The 19,251-nt window shown below is 36.2% G+C and overlaps 1 protein-coding gene across 1 annotated transcript; it reads left to right on the top strand.

Annotated features, from left to right (window-relative positions):
* Positions 1-881: 881 nt before the first annotated feature.
* Positions 882-19,137, top strand: LOC110734353 (stromal processing peptidase, chloroplastic-like). Its single transcript, XM_021914484.1, has 26 exons — positions 882-1,019; positions 1,113-1,403; positions 2,458-2,701; positions 3,814-4,055; positions 4,722-4,920; positions 5,825-5,872; positions 5,980-6,087; positions 6,188-6,376; positions 6,455-6,754; positions 7,721-7,822; positions 8,409-8,543; positions 8,637-8,861; positions 10,965-11,168; positions 11,316-11,483; positions 12,302-12,451; positions 12,802-12,939; positions 13,682-13,909; positions 13,993-14,139; positions 14,308-14,413; positions 15,706-15,838; positions 16,412-16,532; positions 16,611-16,691; positions 17,275-17,376; positions 17,517-17,667; positions 17,936-18,097; positions 18,714-19,137. Exons 2-25 carry the CDS (start codon positions 1,213-1,215, stop codon positions 18,037-18,039), a joined length of 3,816 nt encoding a protein of 1,271 aa, XP_021770176.1. The 5' UTR covers positions 882-1,019; positions 1,113-1,212; the 3' UTR covers positions 18,040-18,097; positions 18,714-19,137.
* Positions 19,138-19,251: the final 114 nt, after the last annotated feature.

Below are 19,251 nucleotides of genomic sequence, written 5' to 3'. Positions count from 1 at the left end.
ATATATATATATATTTGTTCTTATAATTGATCAAAAATAGAATTCATGTACCTTCTATATAAAGGTTTAAGAAAATATATATTTATTTTGCAGGAGTCAAGAACGCGAACCATTATTTCAATAAACCCGTGTTTGTTGTTGTGGATTAAAGTATTCAGATTAGGCAAAGAATTATATCTTTGTTAAGCCCTTAATTTCTCTTTGTCAATCTCCTTTCTCAAGTATAGGAAGACTAAATTTGTGACTCCCTACGCGTATGAATCATGCGCTCTAAAATTTCTATTAAATGAATGTAGTTTGTATAGACTCGTTGCCAAATAAAGGGGAGTATGATAGATAACACCGGGAGTTCAGGAGTACGATGATCTTTCGTTCCCTAATTAAAATATCAAGTTAAGTCGATTATAATTAACTTTCATATATAACGTGACTGCATTAAATAAGAACACCCGATTGAAAGCAATTGCATCACAAGTTGTTGAGCACAACAATGTTTGACCTAATTAGTCAACTCAACAAAATACTTGATATCCTATTACATGATACAAATCGATGACTATTCAAATTAGCCAATCTAAAAACTTTAATATTCACTAAAATCAGCTTATTAATCACCTTTATAATTTAAATAAAATTCGAACATAAAAGAGTCTTACATACACATAATTATTAGAACTCCACAAATCATCCTTGGAAAAGGATTTTTATTTCTATTATTGTCTTTACACCAAAAAAAAAATTGAAGATGGAAATAGAGCCACGCAATCCTATAAAAGATTTTTACATTACGGCCCAAGAAACCGCCAAATACGCGAACTCAAAACAACAACCGCCTCATCGTTTTTATTTTCCCTTTTTTCCTCCATTTTTTGTTATTACCAAAAAATCTCTTTCTATTAATTTTCATTTTCTTTTTGTTTGGTGCGAAAATATTATTCTTTACACAACAACTTACTCAAACTCTCCCAGTCTTCAACGTTTTCTTCTCCTTCACCATTATCTCCTTTCTCTCTCCTCTGGTACTTCTCTTTCTCTCTCTAGTTCTTCATTTTTCTTGAATTAATTCAATTGATTTTTCTTGAATTAATTCAATTGAGATTCTAATTTTGCAGGTCTTAAGGAGGAGATTTTGATGAGATAGTGCTGAATTCCGAGTAATTTTGGTGGAAATTAGTGAAATTAGGAAGGTGATTTTGTACTGAAGGTTTAACAATGGCGGCTTCAGCTTCTGCTGTTCTTGGCGGCGTTTCGAAACTTCAAATTCGTAATAATTTTGGGGATGATTTTAATATTAGTTCAAAACATGTTGTTTCCGTTGGAATTTCTAGGTCTTCTTCTTCAATTAACCCTAGTTGTTCTCGGTTGAGCCTTCGTCGTCCCGTTCTTCGCCTTTCTAAGTGCAGGTATACCTGTTTTTAGCTTTCTTGAAGTATATTGTTCATTTTACTACTATTAGGTTGTGGCAGTAGCATCTTTGAATACTTTTACTTATGCAAATTGAACTAGGAGTATAATCTCGTGTTACGTGACGTTTACTGGAATGATTTGTTGTCGGCGGAATATCAATGCGTTGTTTCTTGTTAGTTTTGATATTAATGCTACGGTGTATGTAATTCTTGTTAAGAAACCTGTAAATTCTTGTGTATGCGAGCATAAATTCAAAGATATAACTTATATAGTAATGAGGTTTGAAGGCAGTAAAATGTGTAGTGTAATATATTTCGGTTTGGAGAACTTAGTATCAATTACATGACATGCTTAAATAAATGTATAAGTGTATGTACAGACTATTCATAGCTGAAGAGTGAAGTTAGGGCACTGTGATTCAGAATCTGTTGTTCCTTTTCTCTATTGCATATCTATGATCTGTAACTTAGAGTTGGAATAGAAAAAGGTGATCTCCAAATTCCACCAATTAGATATAATATTAAACCAGGTAAAAAAGTAGCCTGCAAAGTGGACAACCAAAGGTTCTTGTGTTTGGCTTGTTTTTGTTATCCAAGATGTAGTCCTCCCTAGGTTATGTACTGAATATACGTGGCCTGAGAGTTGAGAGTCAGACAACAACTTTGTATTAGATACAACTTTTGGAAGAGATTGAGCAAAAATGAGTGCTTGTTGTGACAAAAAAATTTGCGGATGGGCTAGGTGAATAGTCCATGTCAATGTCAAATAATGCCCTCTCTTCTTTTCTCTTCTTTTTCGAAATCGGCTTCTATTTGTCCTTGTCTCTTTCTTCTTCCTTTTTTGTGTTTTGTGTGTGTTGGGGGTGGGGGTTAAATATCTTACACAGCTTTCTTATTCTGATGTTATTAATTGTCTCATTTTGAATATTGTGAACTCTTGACATTATAACATGCTCTTGGAGTCCTTTGCACTGTGTAAGTTACTAAGGTTGTGTATTAGTTCATTATTTCTGACATTATACCTCTTTCTTCACTATCATATGGATGTAAGGTGGTCCAATGATGGTCGAACTGTTGTATCTAGATCGGTTAAGATGAGTAATACTATGTTGAGGCAGAAAGGTTTCATTCTTATGGAGCAGAGGCCTTTGGCAACTTCAACCAGAGATCAAGTGTACCTATGCTGCAACCACACCCGTTGCAGAAGGGGGTCATATGTGAAGAGTTTTAGTTCAAGGTTTTCAACAGACAAATCAACGTTTCCATTGTCAAAGAATGTGCCTGACATTGCATGTGTAAGTAAGCTTCTTCTAACTACTTTTACTTGATTAAATGCTTGGGAAACCTGTCATCTAAAGCAATACTTGAGGCTGTTGAGTATATTTAATATATATTGCATGTATGTGGAATTGTGGTGGTATGTAATATGCACTATTTTTGTGCTGCACTTGTTTGGAACTGGTTATTTATATAATCACAGAATAAATTAATTGAAGGGATTCCAAAATGTTAATCAGAAATGTGCACAAGGACCGTGGTTTCTGTATGGATTGTTTCATATCAATAGATGCTATTTTGTAAATTCTGGAACTTCAGCTTGGATTTTAGGTTCAATCGGAAACTTGCACAAGGATCGTGCTTTCCGTATTAATAGTTTCATATGAACAGATTCTATTTTGCAACCTTGGATTTTGGGTGCCATTGAGTGCTCATTGCAAGACATCAACTCCAACTAACCATAACTCACACTAGTTATGACTTCAAATGCTTTAATGGTTTTTTATTTTATTTTTTATTATTCATATATTAAATATGCAAAACAAAAGATACCTTTATCCATGGAGGGACTCCCCCCCTCTTCCCCGCCGGGCGCGGACCTTCTTTTAGTAACTATCATCTCATTTTGAGGTCCTAAAATGCTGTCAGAAAATTGCTATTTGAATCAACCGTAAACCAAATCTAATTCCATCTTGTCTTGTACGGACTTCAGGTTTCTTGGCTTTATAACTGAATTGACTGTCATCCTCCCTAGAAAAGTTTTCCTGTTTTTGACCAAGTGCATAGAGTTTCCTCATGAAAGCACTACTTATGTTATGTGAGTTGAATTTTTTTTGATTGCTGACCTGTATATTTCTAGTTGATTCTTTAGTTGCATCAATTTTATCATAATTATAATTATTTGGTGAGTTTCTTTTGTTGCTTTCAACTTGTGGTAAATCTTATGTCACCGAACAATTGTCCAACTACAAGATTTGCAAGGGATCCAATCCTCAAGTAACATTTGAGAAATAAGCTCTATGTGCTGGTTAATACTGTGCCACGCAGGCAATTGCTGAAATGTGGTTTAATTTAAGGATATAATGTATGAAACTGTTCCTCATTGCGTGTAAAATTTGCGTATTTTTAGTTGAAGCAACATCATGTTCGATGCTCGGCTGTTGGTCCAGATGAACCACATGCAGTTAGCACAAATTGCTCAGAGGGAACACTGGAGAAACCAGGTTTGGAATTTCTGGATCCTGAAGTAAGAAGAGTGGAGGTAGAGGAAGCTTTGAATTCTGAACTTCCATCTCACCCCAAGCTATACCGAGGACAATTAAAAAATGGACTTCGCTACATAATTTTGCCCAATAAAGTTCCACCAAACAGGTATCTGTTACCTATATCATAAGCCCCCCTTTCCCAATTCATGTTTTTAAAATGCATGTCTTGCGGTGGGTTGTGGATAATCTTTAAAGTTACAATTCTGGATTGTATTTAATCAAATGGGGTGGTTGCTATTGCTTTCAAATGGGGATTTGGAAGAGGTGCTCAAGTGTGGCTCTAGGCCTAAGGCCTTCACATAGACTGGACTCTGGAGACAACATCTAAGTGCTAACACTCTTGCATGCATTTATAAAACTTTGCTTTGCTCAATTATGGTAGTAGGTGGCATAGCAAATAGGCAACTTACGACTTATTATTTAAAAGGTTCCATTATTGCTCCTTTTTCTTTTTTTTGGGGCAAGTTGCTTCTATAACAGTGATTATGGAAGCTTTTTTTTTTTTTGGGTGTGTGTGTGTGGCCTGAACAAACCTGATATGGGTTGTAGATGGAGTCCTGTCAATATTACAATTTACTAGTCATCTATTTCCACACACTTCGTCTTTTTCCCTTTAATGGCAGTTGTTCTAAGTTTGATGCTGGTGTAATGGGTCCCATCTTGTAGACTAAGAACACACCAGTGCTTAATGTTGAATCATGACAACACAATAAGCCTTAGCCCTGTTCTACTTTATAAACCTGCAGTTCTAATGTTATCATCCTGATTACAGGTTTGAAGCACATATGGAAGTTCACGTTGGGTCTATTGATGAGGAGGATGACGAGCAGGGGATTGCACATATGATAGAACATGTTGCATTTCTTGGAAGTAAGAAGCGTGAGAAGTTGCTTGGTACTGGAGCAAGGTCTAATGCTTACACAGACTTCCACCACACAGTCTTTCATATACATTCTCCAACTCATGCAAAGGTTTGTTGCTTTGGTCTCAGACATTGTTGCTTGATTGTGGCATGATAAAATGTAAGGGTTTTTCAGCTCTTGATCTGATTGATATCACAGATTTTATGCACTTTGATGCTTTCCCTGTAGAGGTATTTTTGTTTGACTGCATGCAATAACACAAATTTTATGCACTTTGGTGATTTCCCTGTAGAGGTATTCTTGTTTGGCTGCATGTAATTAGAGAAGCTGTCCAATTACGTGAGGAAATAAGCAAAGCTGTCCAATTACATGTGTAAAATAGAGGTGTCAAATTACATGCGGAAATTTATGTTTGTTTCGGGGTATTGCCAAGTTCAATGCTTATGCACCATTTCACATAGATTCATTAATACTTTCTGTAAATGTTCAAAGATAGCAAAATAAGTACCACCATCATTTTACCTCTGCTGAAATTTGCTGATTAGTTTCCTCCTATCCCGTTTCCTTTTACTGGCCTAGGTTCTGACTTTGGGTGTGGTTCAGATTTAACACACTTAAGAGTTTTTTTTGCCTATATTATTAGGCGTAGCTGAATTTTTATGGAGTTCTGCTGTAATAATGGCGGCAAACTTTTGTTGGTGTGTGGCAAGAGTAAGTACATGTCTATACAGTTAGCCTTATTAAGTGCCTCCAACTTGGAGGGTGTGTGAGTGTGTGACAAAAATCACATTGCAATAACCTAGTGACTATTTTAAGTGATTGGTTAAGAGCATATTCAGTTAGACTGGCGTTTCCATGAGCACACTGGGTTACGCTACCTTATTAAATTGCTAAATTATCAAACACTTACCACATATGCTATATGCTCATTGCTATTGGCCAAATCTGGCCCCTATTACATTAATATGCACATATGTATACACACTAACTATATGTTTGTGGTGTTTGTTAGGACTCTGATGGCGATTTACTCCCTTTTGTACTTGATGCTTTAAACGAGGTAAATTATTGGCATTATGGCACATTTGCCTACATTTATAATGTTTTTTTTTCCCCTTCAAGTGTTCTTATTGATAGATTAAGTAAGGTATGATGTCTTTCATGCAGATAGCTTTCCACCCTAAATTTCTTGCATCAAGGGTTGAAAAGGAAAGGCGTGCAATATTGTCTGAACTCCAGATGATGAATACTATAGAATATCGTGTTGATTGCCAGGTGTGTTAAGTGTGGTGCCTTATGCTTAGATGCTTTTTGTTTGTATGTGCTGGTAGTTCTTTTTAAATTCTTGAGTGTAATTTCATTTCATTTTATCCAGCTTCTACAACATTTGCATTCTGAGAACAAATTGAGCAGAAGGTTTCCTATAGGTTTAGAGGAGCAGATCAAGAAGTGGGATGTTGATAAAATTAAAAAATTCCATGAGCGCTGGTATTTTCCAGCAAACGCTACTTTGTATATTGTTGGGGATATCGATAACATCTCGAAAACAATTTACCAAATTGAGGTGAGAGGGTAACATCTCTTGTGTTTTTGTTTCTCTTTCAGACTATGGGTTTCATGTCACTCTGTGATTAAAATGTAGGCTGTATTTAGCCAGACTGGCTTGGAGAATGAGACAGAGGCTTCCCCACCTCCAACGCCTAATGCATTTGGTGCGATGGCTAGTTTCCTAGTGCCTAAGCTCTCAGTTGGCCTTGGAGGAGCTTCTCAAGATAAGTCATCAAGTTCTGATCAGCCAATAATTACTAAAAAGGAAAGACATGCAGTACGTCCTCCTGTCCAGCACAATTGGTCTCTACCTGGAAGCGGTTGCGTATCTGATCCTCCTCAGATATTTCAACACGAGTTACTTCAGAATTTTTCATTTAATATGTTTTGCAAGGTATTGAAAACATATTGTCTGCCAATTAATGTTTTAAGACTAATGTGAATTGCCTGTGTGCTTCTTTCTGAGTACCTTGCCTTTATGGTTCTTTCTATGTTCCTTTTATATCATATAATATCCTTCAGCAGTCTGATAACTAATGCCTTGGCATTAAACTCAAACTGTTCCACCCAGTTGGTAATTGATAACAGCACATGTGTCTGAACGATAGACTTAGTACCTATCTCCATAGCCGCTGGAGTCTCTTGGCATAAAGGTCAAAGCTGAACCAGCAATTATTTCATATCTTGTTCAAATCTCTAGAGAGTGAAGAGTGGGAGGGAAATTTTAATATGTTAGAATAATATGAACATTAGTTTGAACTTAACTTTATTCATTAGACCTTATTAATGGGCTAGGTAAACCAATGGTGTAGGGTTAATTGGACAGGCCTTCAATGGAAAAGGCTTTTAGTTGTCAGGGTCAATAGCCCAATACTTTTGTATAAGATAATAGTTATGATATATATTTTTTTTAAATTTACCTGTATAGTTTCATATGCACTACTTCACTAGTACTTTTATCTGTCTCATTACTCAATTTCCTTGCTTGTTAATTTTTCCGCCCATTATTAACATGCAAACTGTTCTAATATAACCCATTTTGACTCTTTACAAGTTGACCTGTTGTTGACTTGCACCGACACTGATCCAACTCTACTTGAGGTCTATTCTACATCACCTTAAAGTTGGCAAATGTGATTGCTTTTTGCTAAGAATTTGTTGAGGTGGTGTTTGCTTAATTATGGAGAATAGACCAACTTTTTATTTTATATAATTTATTAAGCTGCATTTTTGCGCTTTCAGTCGTCTTTTTTGGATGAAAAATGGAAAGCTTATTTGAATGAAAAACTTTTGTTAGCTTCTAATACCTATTTCCAGACTTCCTATTTTTTCTCACTTACACACTATTGTTATGTTGCAGGTTCCCGTGAATAAAGTTCAGACGTATGGCGATTTACGAAATGTACTGATGAAGAGGATCGTTCTTTCTGCCTTGCATTTCAGGATTAACACTCGATACAAGGTGCATTAATCTAAATATTCTGCTGTTTCACTGTTTGATGTCTCACTCTTATGAATCAATTCCTGTGGTTTTAATGTTGTCATTTGCTGAGAATTTTTTTTTTATATTTGAAAATTTTGTGCTATTATGACTGTGCTACAAAAAGATGCGTGTGAGCTCTTTAATCTTTATGGTACCGATTCAGTGCATTTGCAGTGCTCTTTGACTTCATCATTACCGCATAGGGTGCCACATTAAACTCTAGGCGGAGCAAATGAGCAATGCGTCTTTGATCAAGTTTCTAGTGCTTCAAAGTTTATGGAATTGTTTTAGAGTTAGAAAGGATTTGATTTGTTACTGGTTATGTCAAATGTATTCTTTACTTTAAAATTGAAATCAACCTTTTGCTTATGCGTTTTGTACTATACTAATCTTTGGGTTTTGTCATTTTTTTTTTGTTTTGCTTTGTTTTTCTGACTGTATCTAGTCAATGTCCTTTCAGATTATTCTTGGCTATTGTTTGTACATTAGTGTAGCCTTTGGAAAGGTTGCTTTTGGCTTTTCATTACTTTGTTTCTCCCCTCATATTATCATTGGAAATGTACAGAGTTCGAATCCCCCTTTCACCGCAATTGAATTGGACCACAGTGATTCTGGAAGAGAAGGTTGCACTGTAACTACTCTTACAGTTACTGCAGAACCTAAAAATTGGCAAAATGCAATCAAAGTTGCAGTTCAGGAGGTTTGAGTTCTGTTATTCAAGTTTGACTGTGCAACCATATTCTTCAAAATAATTTCAAGTTGTGGATCAGTAGTATTTTCATTCTGGTTGCAGGTCCGAAGGCTTAAGGAATTTGGTGTGACTAAGGGTGAATTAGTTCGCTATAGGGATGCTTTGTTGAAAGACAGTGAACATTTGGCTGCAATGATTGATAATGTGCCATCTGTGGACAATCTGGATTTTATTATGGAAAGTGATGCATTAGGACACAAAGTGATGGACCAACTACAAGGTCATGAGTGTTTGGTTGGTGTTGCTGGAACAATTACCCTTGAAGAGGTATCCTTACGTTTTATCTCCTAATTCGCTAATCCCCCTTCAAATTACAAACTGAATTGTGCAAATTAATACGTGGCACACTTTAACAGCAGTTTAACAAAATTAAGCAATGTCTTTTATACCCAATTTGTTTCTGATCTGCTGGTCCTTTATGTTTATTTCCATGCACTTGTCAATATTGATACATGAGGAATGTAGTTGAGTTGTATTGAGTTGGATAACTTTACAAATGATGAACTTTGCGAGAAATCTCACAGGGTTGTAAGTTGGCCATCTTGGGAATGAATAACAAATAATGAATAGCAAATGGATTTTTGGTTTACTGGATTTCAAATTGTGCTTATGGGATTAAGGCTTTGATTGATTGATTGATTAATTTTCAAATTGTGGGGCAGTTGGAACCTATAAGGTAGGGTAGGTGTTGAAGAATGGTGCAGAGCCTCCTTTATTTCGGGCCATATAAAATTTTCTTCCGTACTTTCATTTTGGGTTGTATACTTAAATATTTTTTTCATATCAATCCCTTTTCCTTTTCCATCCTAATTTGTTCTCTTACTCTTCATCTCGCTTATCTATATTATCATTATATTTTTTTATTTAACTACTCTTAGATTTCATGCCCAAGCCACATGTGAAAATAGTTTGGGGAAGGTGGGAGGTTATTGTCACAAATGGGGAAAAATTGATAGAGGTCGCTAAATGAGAAACAAAGGAGCCATCCTTTGACATCATTGTCAGGACTTGTCCTTTTTGTGTGTGTGTGTGTGGGGGGGGGGGGGTGGCTGGGCGCCTCACAGTCACAGGTATAGCCTCTAGAGCAGGTACGAGGCATGTACCTCATTGAAGTGACACACAGCTAATCAAAATTAAATATTTTGATGGATAAACGGCAGTTATTGAGCACTTTGGGTGTGCCTCCCCTGCTTCCTTTTTAAATCACCTTTCATATCCCAATGAAGCGTTGGATCCTTATCTCTTGACCTTCATTGCCTAGGCACTCTTTTCTATACACTGTTACTTTTAGGCCGTACAGCTACTGTCAAAGCAGGTGACCTTGGATTTGGTAATCCTTGAGGCTCAATTCTTATTTGAAATTCGTGAATTAAGCTTATAGGCTTATAAAGCCTATCGTTATCTTGCGATAGTGAGTTACAGCTGTTGGATTTGGTTTACCTGTATAATGGTGATGTCCCTGAAAAACTGCAACAGGTAAGGAACTCTTTATCTTATCTTTTTATCATGTGACTTTGGGACAGCCCTGTCAAATAGCCTCTGAAATGGACTCGCAAATAAGCATGCGAATAAGGGGACCTCAGGAACATCTTATAAAACTCCATTTGATGTATGGGTTTGCTGTGGCTGATCTTGGATTCTTTAGTTGCATATGTGTAATTAAATGAACTATCTAAAAGACCAAAGTCCAAATTGACTGCCTATTGTTATGGTTTTGCCTTATATATTTGGTTACATAATTCAAATTGACATCTAGTTGAAACGGAAAATTTCAACATTAAAATAATAGCAAGTGTATTACTATTAGTATAGTAAGTAAAATAATATGTGATTCAAATTTGACTTACAAATTATACTGATTTTTGTCCATGGATGTGGCTTTTAGTTGAATTTCATCTGAATGCATTATGCGTCTCAGGGTTCCAACTGTATTTTATAAAAGTTTCTGAATATCCTGAGGTCTAACTTTTGAAGTTATATCTTATATGCAACTCTTGTTCCTAGAGTGTTGTTGCTTTCGCTGTGGGTATGCAGTATTAGTTCTTTCCCATAGCCGTGGAGGGGTACTTCATGATTAGATGTTATGTTTTTTTTTTTTTTTTGGTCTATTCTGCAAGCATGTTTAAAAGAAGTGTCTAGAAGAAGGTATGGTATTCCAGTATATCTGTATCTCAACAAAAATTGAGGGATGGTTGGAGTAATATTGTAAGATTATGCCAGTTCTGTGGGTGCTTGTTAATTCTTTTGCTTCATTTAATAAGGAGATGGTTCAGTTACACAACATGAGGCTTTTATCCTATCCTTTGATATTTCCAAGATTTTGTAATAAATTTAAGACCTCCATAGACTAATTTGTGCTGTTGTTTTTAGGTCAATTCAATTGGTGCTGAAGTGCTGGAATTTATTGCTGATTTTGGAAAACCAACTGCCCCTGCTCCTGCAGCAATTGTAGCTTGTGTTCCTAAAAAAGTGCATATTGATGGAGTTGGTGAAACTGAATTTAAGATATCACCAAGTGAAGTATCTGAAGCTATAAAATCAGGATTGAAGGAACCCATTGAGGCAGAACCAGAGGTGCAATCCTTAAAACCATATTTCGTTTTTTTTGTAACTCAACATGTGATGTCTATAAATTAAATTGCTATCTTGATTCAATTGTTGTTTCTGTATTTTTTTTTATTGTATTTTTTATTTATTTATTTATTTTTCTTTTTTTCCCAGCTTGAGGTGCCAAAAGATCTCATAACTTCTTCACAGTTGCAAGAATTAAAATTGCTACGCAACCCATCATTTGCACCATTGGACGCAGCAGATAGCACTAAATTATATGACAGAGAGACAGGAATCACTCAGCGCCGTCTTTTAAACGGTATTCCTGTAAATTACAAGGTATAACTTTGCCATGTCATGATTCATTTTGAGCATGATTCTGCCAAGCACAGACTTTTGTATAGCATTTGTGTAATCTCCAAGACACTACAAGCATCTTGATATAATGGGCCTTTTAGGTATACGGCTTTTGTAGGTCATTTGGATGTGTACATCAGTACATGAGATCTAGACTCCATATTACATAGGTTTTGTTAATGTTGCCTTTTCGTTGGCCTGGACATTCCCAAATTACTCAATTTGGAAGATGCAAGTAGTTCTGAATTTCTGTCTGTTTGTAATGTTATCCTGTCTTCTTGATGCACTTTTACTTGTGTAGATTTGATCAAATATAATTTCTTATAGAAAAATATATTGCCTTAAAGAAAGCAGGTTTCTTTGTATGACAGTTTTTTTCCATAGCATCTCGTAGACACTATATAGTGAACCGTGCTCCTTTTTCAAATTCTTGAAGCTCCAAAGAATTGGCTTACCTTCTTGAGAATAGGGAAACTTCTGGTTGCCTAGTGTCATACTCATTCTAAAGTACAGGTTATTAGGATTTTTTATCACCTGCTTGAAATGTTAGGAAAATAATATATAGAAATGAAAAAGAAATATCAGAATGGAAGAATAAAATTAAATAGAACAATAGTTGCATTCTCTAAGGGAACTCATAATTTCAAGTTGTTTAGTGAGAGAGGAGTTTGCATGCTTTAATTTCTTTTCTCATCTTCGCATTACCCTGCTTTCGCTCTGTTTGATTGATAGCCTTTTGCATTTGCTGATGTTGTTTTTACTTTCTCACTTACATGTGCTTGAATTCAATGTCATTGCAGATCTCCAGACATGAAAGCCAGAGTGGTGTCATGCGGCTCATAGTTGGTGGTGGACGGGCCATGGAAAGCTCAGATGAAAAGGGGTCTGTTGTTGTTGGTGTTCGGACTCTCAGTGAGGGTGGCCGTGTTGGCAACTTCTCTAGAGAGCAGGTAGTGTCCATCTATCTTTGGTTCAGTTTAATCCTTGTAAGACATTGATATTTCTGGGTATTGCATGTTCGCTGTGGTTTTATGTTGCTTATACTTTGCTAGTAAACTTTGCTGTCTAATATTCCTCTTAAATCTGAATAAGTAGGGGATATGTATTGTAGTAAGACAGAAAAATATGCACTTTTAGCCCCACTTCTTTTACAAGAACTTCAAAATTTTCAGTTAACCTTTAGTTATTGACTATTGTATCAATCAAGCATTTTAGGGGGATTTTTAGGCCATATTAAATTGTCCCATTAACATTGCTTCATCAATAAGAATGTTATCTAATGTTTACAATCTTGTGGCAGGTAGAGCTCTTCTGTGTGAATCATCTGATAAATTGCTCTCTGGAATCTACTGAGGAGTTTATATGCATGGAATTCCGTTTTACATTGAGAGACAATGGAATGCGTGCTGCCTTCCAGTTGCTACACATGGTTCTTGAGGTACTTGTTATAGTTCTTGCTTTTCCAATCAATTGGCTTGTTCTATGTAGTTTATTGCCTGGTTTAAAGGTTGCTTTTCTGGGAGCATTTAACTTGCTTTGAAAATGAATGATTTAGTTCATCTATTCTTGATTGATTTGGGAAATGCTGTGTTTTTCTAGAATTATTCAGGCCTTGTTGTGAGCTGGATCATACTGGTATGGTGGTGGTTGTGCTGTAGGTGGCTTTTCCTTTAGTTGTCTATCCACTGGCCTGATTCGACCAGTCTTGCTTTCATGACTAGTTATCTCCAAGCCATTTGGTTGTCAAAAACGTAGGATGAATTATTGGTAGCAACCAGTTCTATTGGAGATAGTAGCATTTGACCAATCTATAGAATGAGGAATAGCTCTTTATTTTTTATTATTAATTAAAGTGTAAAATTCAAGGTATTGTACTTTGTATGTCATGTTGATTATTCTTCTAAGTAACCTGCCTTAGTAAAATTCCAATATTTAACTAGGTTCCTAAGTAAGATGCAATGTGGCTAGGAATCAGACAGGGCTGGATGAAGGCTATACTCTATTGCCTATAGATCCAGCTCTTAGCAGTTAAAGCCAGAAGAAAAGGCCTAGTATCCAGTAGATAAACTTTGTTACTAGAAATCTGCCTGCCAACTCAGTCATTAGGCTGCTATACTGCTTCTGATTTCTACAATGCCACTCATTTTTCTGTCACTGTTAATAACCTTGTTGACATGCAGCATAGCGTCTGGCTGGATGATGCGTTTGATAGAGCAAGACAGTTATACATGTCTTATTATCGGTCAATTCCTAAAAGTTTGGAGCGTTCGACAGCACATAAACTTATGATAGCAATGTTGAATGGAGATGAACGGTTTGTTGAGCCTACACCAGAATCATTGCAGAATTTAACATTACAGTCAGTGAAAGAGGCTGTAATGAATCAGTTTGTTGGTGATAATATGGAGGTAACCTCTCTCTTGGCATAAAATCTGAGTACAAAGTGTCTGAAACATTCTTAAAAGTGTGCCCTTTTCCCTCAAATAATCAGGTCAGTATTGTTGGAGACTTCTCAGAAGAAGAGATTGAATCTTGTATTCTTGATTACCTTGGTACGGTTAAAGCTACTCATGAATTTGAGAAGAAGATTTGTGATGCTATTATTTTTCGTCCACCATCCGATATGCAATTTCAGCAGGTTAGATAAAATCTGTCAATTTTGATAAACTTGTACCCCGGTTTTAAGACAGTAGTGCTGCAATCAAAGTTTTTCTTGTTTGTTTCGAAGTTTGGTGTAGTCGTACATGCATTATCCTTAACAATAGATTGTCTTGGTCACTGAACTGAATTTCTATCATATTTGCAGGTTTACATAAAAGACACAGATGAAAGAGCTTGTGCCTATATTGCTGGTCCTGCACCAAATAGATGGGGCATCACAGTTGATAATGTTGATCTTTTTGAAAACCTGGGTAAGTCCTTTTTTGTTGGTCTTTGTGCTTAAGTGTTGACTTTGTTTCCTGTCATTCACTTGGTTGGAATCTACAATGGCAAGAACTCTGTTACAATTCTTACAAAGATGTTTAATGGGTGCTCTAATTAGTTCTATATTGCTCTTAATAGCTTTTACCTGTAGTCTATCCTGAAACACTGTTGAATCTTTGATTTCTGTAACCAGCACTGTTTTACCTTTTCATGATTCTAACCTGTCAACTACTCTCTTCGTCTCTGATTAGTTTTGATACTTATATAAGTATCAAAACTTCTCTTTGATCTGTGATTTCTGTAACCCCCTCTGTTTTACCTTTTCATGATTCATAACCTGTCAATCACTCTCTTCATCTCTGATTAGCTTTGTTACTATCATGGCTTATTGTTTTATGTGATTATTTGTTTGATTATCAATTGTAATATTATTGAATAATTTGATGTGAAAGGACATAGTAGGGTAATATGTTATCAAATAATAGATGTCGTAGGAGTTAGTGACTTTTTAGTAGCAGGAATAGAAATGTTTTTAAATAAACTAGGGATTTTTGTGTCTTCCCTAAAATAGAAAGAAGTAAAAACTCATCTGGGAAAGAGGAAGTAATATAGTTTTGACCTACAATCTCATAATCGTCAAGTATGGATCTTGTCATTTGACTGGTCAACTGTCAAATGAGTGGTACGTAGCCATCAGCATCAACATTTCTCCAATGCCTCTAAAGAAGGTCATGCCTTAGCCCTTAAGTGGTCTCTCTCTCTCTCTCTCTCTCTCTCTCTGGGGGTGGGGATATTGGATATTGAACATACACAGCCTTATCCCTGCTCTTACTTGATCCTGAATTTCATATGTAAGAACTGTTTACACTCTACAGTAAATTGGAAACGTAGATAGTTTAACGTTCCATTTTCTAGTTGTAAATGTTTTGACTCCAGTGGAAACAAGCGTAGTGTAGATCGAAGTAGTTGGTATTGATTTTGTATTTGATATACCAGTATAGATTTTATAGCTGCCCTTTGAGATGGTGTCAATTTCTACATGGCGATCATCAAATGGAACTTAACTATATGGTGCATTTTCTGCTCTGGTCACCTTGAAATGTTAAGAGCCATGAATTGATTTTTTTATTGAAGATTCGTGCAAATTTTACTTTGGAATTATGAAAGTTTGTCCTGATGTGTACATCTTTCTTGGTTGACTATCATTTTTGTCCTTTCGATAAATATCTATATTACTTACTCAGAGAGGTTTTTTATATCATCCTTGACCTGCTTGTAGGCGAGCTATCAAAATCTGAGACATTGCCATCTGACAACTCCAATGATGTAAAGGAGCTGCAGAGCAAAATGCGGGACCATCCACTCTTCTTTGGCATAACAATGGGGCTGCTAGCAGAGATTATAAATTCCAGGTAACTTTCTGGATAGGATCTTCAATCATTGCTCATAAGATAGTATGTTTGTCTTTCTGGCTAAAGTTAACATTAGCTGTTGCAGATGTTAGTTTATCGTGATTGCTTTGGCTCATATACTTTGTCTGTAATAATTCTTCTGAAAGTGGGGCTAATTGATGTTTCTCAGCCGCTTGCTAGAAGACACTTATTTGCTGTAGCTATTGCTATAAATAAAGTTTGGTTTTGTAAAATCTGCTGAGAGCTAGATGCTTTACCAAGAGTCAATCTAATCGCAGCCACCTCCGCCTTAGGAACAGGGGGCTGGGATTATGTTATTTTTATATTTTATATTAATATCAGTATGGCTATGCTGCTCTGCAGACCCTCCATACCTTGCACTAGGTGCACACCACGTGAGGACAAGGCCAATTTCTGGCTCCCTGATTTCCTTCTCACTCTTCTGGTGTTATTTATTTATTCATTTTTTTTTTTTTTTTGGGAGGGGGGGGGGGTTAAGGGGTTTCTGTAGTTTTGAGTGCACAACTCTAATTTGCATCACCATCATTTTGAGCGTTTGGTTACCTTTTACAGGCTTTTCACAACAGTAAGGGATTCTCTGGGTTTGACATACGACGTGTCTTTCGAATTGAATTTATTTGATAGGCTAAATTTCGGGTGGTATGTGATCTCTGTGACATCAACTCCTGGAAAGGTGTGGACTTAATTCAGACAATGCATCCTTTTTCATAGAGGCTTTTTTTTGGACTTCTTTAATAAAACATATTTTCAGGTACATAAAGCTGTTGACGCTTGCAAGAATGTGCTCAGGGGGTTGCATAGCAACAGAATAGCTCCAAGGGAGCTGGACAGGGTTAGTATTTTTGCAAACTTGATGTTAACTTGAATTTTTTTTTTGGAATTTTCTTTTCATTGGGTTGGGGTTGTATCAAAGAAAGCAGGCAGAGATGTACAATGGAAAATTAGTGAGGGAAAGGGCTGGTCCCTAAAGTATATTCAATTATTTGTCTTCAGTTTATAATAATTACACTGGGATCATTTTTCGTTTTGTTGCAAGCCATAATTCTCATTCAGATAGTTTCATTAATTCCATTGAAACACTCTCAGATGATGTTTCCACCACCACTATCATTGCCATTGATTACTTCTGATTATAGATGTATAAAGCTAGATTCTGTTTTATGTATCAAATTAGTGGCTAATAACTAATAAATAATCAAATACATGAAATAGTTGGAAAAAGGTGTTCGGCTGCATTCTCAGAGTAGAAGGGGTAAAAGAATGTTGTCTTTTTGTCCCATTATTCCCTTTCATTTGCTTATGTGCGTCTGTGGGTCATGTCTGTTCCGCTGATGTGTCTTTGTTGGTATTGGACTGCTGCCGTTGGCCTTATTATCAATGTCTACTTAAATCCATATAATGAACTTGATTTACAGGCAAAGAGGACCTTATTGATGAAACATGAAGCTGAGATCAAATCAAATGCGTACTGGCTTGGGTTGTTGGCTCATTTGCAAGCATCTTCTGTCCCAAGGAAGGTAAAATGCCTATACTTACCATTCTGCATCCCTCCACTTCAGTGTATAGAGTAATTTGTTTTTGTTTCCTTATGCTGGTCCCTTGAAAATCTGATATAACTTGATATCTTCTGTTTCCCTCCCATCTGATATACATTCAGGGCTTATCATGCATAAAAGATCTGACCTCCCTCTACGAGGCTGCCACTATAGAGGATGTATATGTTGCCTACGAGCAATTGAAGGTGGATGAGAATTCCTTGTATTCATGTATTGGTATTGCTGGAGCACAGGCTGGAGAAGAAATTTCAGGTGGATAATACTTTATTTTTATTTTTAATTTAATGATCTATCTTCTTGATGAGTGGAAAAAGGGAGGGGGGGGGGGGGGGGGCGGGGGTGAGTGGGTGTAGTTGTCAGGAATGTTAATAATCTGTTGACATCCATGATATTAAAGGCTGTCAACGCAAACATAGAAATTATTGTTGTCATTGATCTATGTAAATATGCTATCTCTCTTATTATAATGATTGGTTTGGTGTAGTTTTGATAACTCATTAAGAATTTTTTAAATACATAGATGCAGCACCTTTATTAAATGATGAAGAGTCGGTTGGAGGGCTTCCAGGAGGTTTGCCTATCGGGGGGCGTGGGCTATCAACGATGACACGGCCAACTACATGAAGCCAGTCAATTAGTTGATTTGAGCTATAAAAGGTCTGTTGGCCCTACTTTGGTATAGGTACTTTTCTGGCCTTCTTATCAATTATATGCAAACTGGTTTACATACCTTTATGATTTTCTCCACACCTTGTTTTCCAGTCATATATTCAAATTACCTATCTCCCTGTTGTGAATTTGCTACTTGACTGTTTTCCAGTTACATTTGAATTGACTGAGTGAACTTTCCACTCAGTGCATTCAGTAACTTGTGGCTTTCTGCTATGTGGTTGTGGCCTTTTGGATCATTTAAAACAAAATGACCTTTAATTGTTTTTCTCTTTAGTTTTTTGCCCCTGGAGAATTTTTGAGAGGATCTCTATTTGATGCTCGCATTGAACTGTAGATTATGTCAATCTTTAATTTTTTGTCGTGGCTGAATGACATGCTTGATCGCTGGGAAGTGTTATGGTGGCAGAGCTGAGCCTTAAATTTTTATTTTTTACGATTTACCCATATACTCTTAGTATGTTTTTGTTCACTTGGGGGGTGTTAATGTGTTGTATACTCTTGAGAAAAAATATCAGGGAAAACACTGGTATTTCATATCTGACCATGTATATTATTTTGATACGTGCATAGCCAAACTATTATGTTGATACATGCATAGCTCTAATACTTCTTAATATGTATGCCAGGTTAAATGGTGTTCTATCAAGTGGATAATTGCATATCTACTGATTGCTGTCAAAGGATCGGTTGCTCACTCAAAATTAACTTCAATGGGAACCATTTGAAGGAGACAGACATTCATGGTGCCTAAGTGCAATTGAACCAATATTGTCGGACTGGCTCCAATTAACTTTCCTCGAACTCTCCAATAAAAATATACAAGAATTTGAAGGAACTAGATTGTTTAGTTGATCATACAGTAGGCTTTTCATTAGGTACTATAGTCAACAGTACAACCCCTTGTAATGTTTGTAATTTTTTGTATTAATTGTCCCCTGATTATTTTTTGTTAGTAATGTCTCCAAGAATTGGGCCAAAGAATAATCATAATAGAAACATTCATGTAATGATTTTTTCTTGTGTATATTCAACATGATTTTTCCTCGACCAGTTGCCCTTTGTCATTTGCAGGATTTTTTTTTTACCTTTCATGGCAGGTGTGGTAATGCGTTTGTTCCTTCTCCGGCGCATTGTATTTGAAAGTTTTGCAATCTTCTGTTCAAA

Source organism: Chenopodium quinoa, unplaced genomic scaffold (assembly GCF_001683475.1).
Source record: "Chenopodium quinoa cultivar QQ74 unplaced genomic scaffold, ASM168347v1, whole genome shotgun sequence".
Taxonomy (NCBI): Eukaryota; Viridiplantae; Streptophyta; class Magnoliopsida; order Caryophyllales; family Amaranthaceae; genus Chenopodium; species Chenopodium quinoa.
This window is presented reverse-complemented; position numbering and strand designations above follow the sequence as displayed.

Coding starts and splice junctions, on each gene's coding strand:
- LOC110734353 (XM_021914484.1), top strand. CDS start 1,213: ATGGCGGCTTCAGCTTCTGCTGTTCTTGGCGGCGTTTCGAAACTTCAA. Junction 13,910..13,992: donor TTGTTGGTGATAATATGGAG/GTAACCTCTCTC, acceptor TCAAATAATCAG/GTCAGTATTGTTGGAGACTT. Junction 16,533..16,610: donor TGACATCAACTCCTGGAAAG/GTGTGGACTTAA, acceptor ACATATTTTCAG/GTACATAAAGCTGTTGACGC.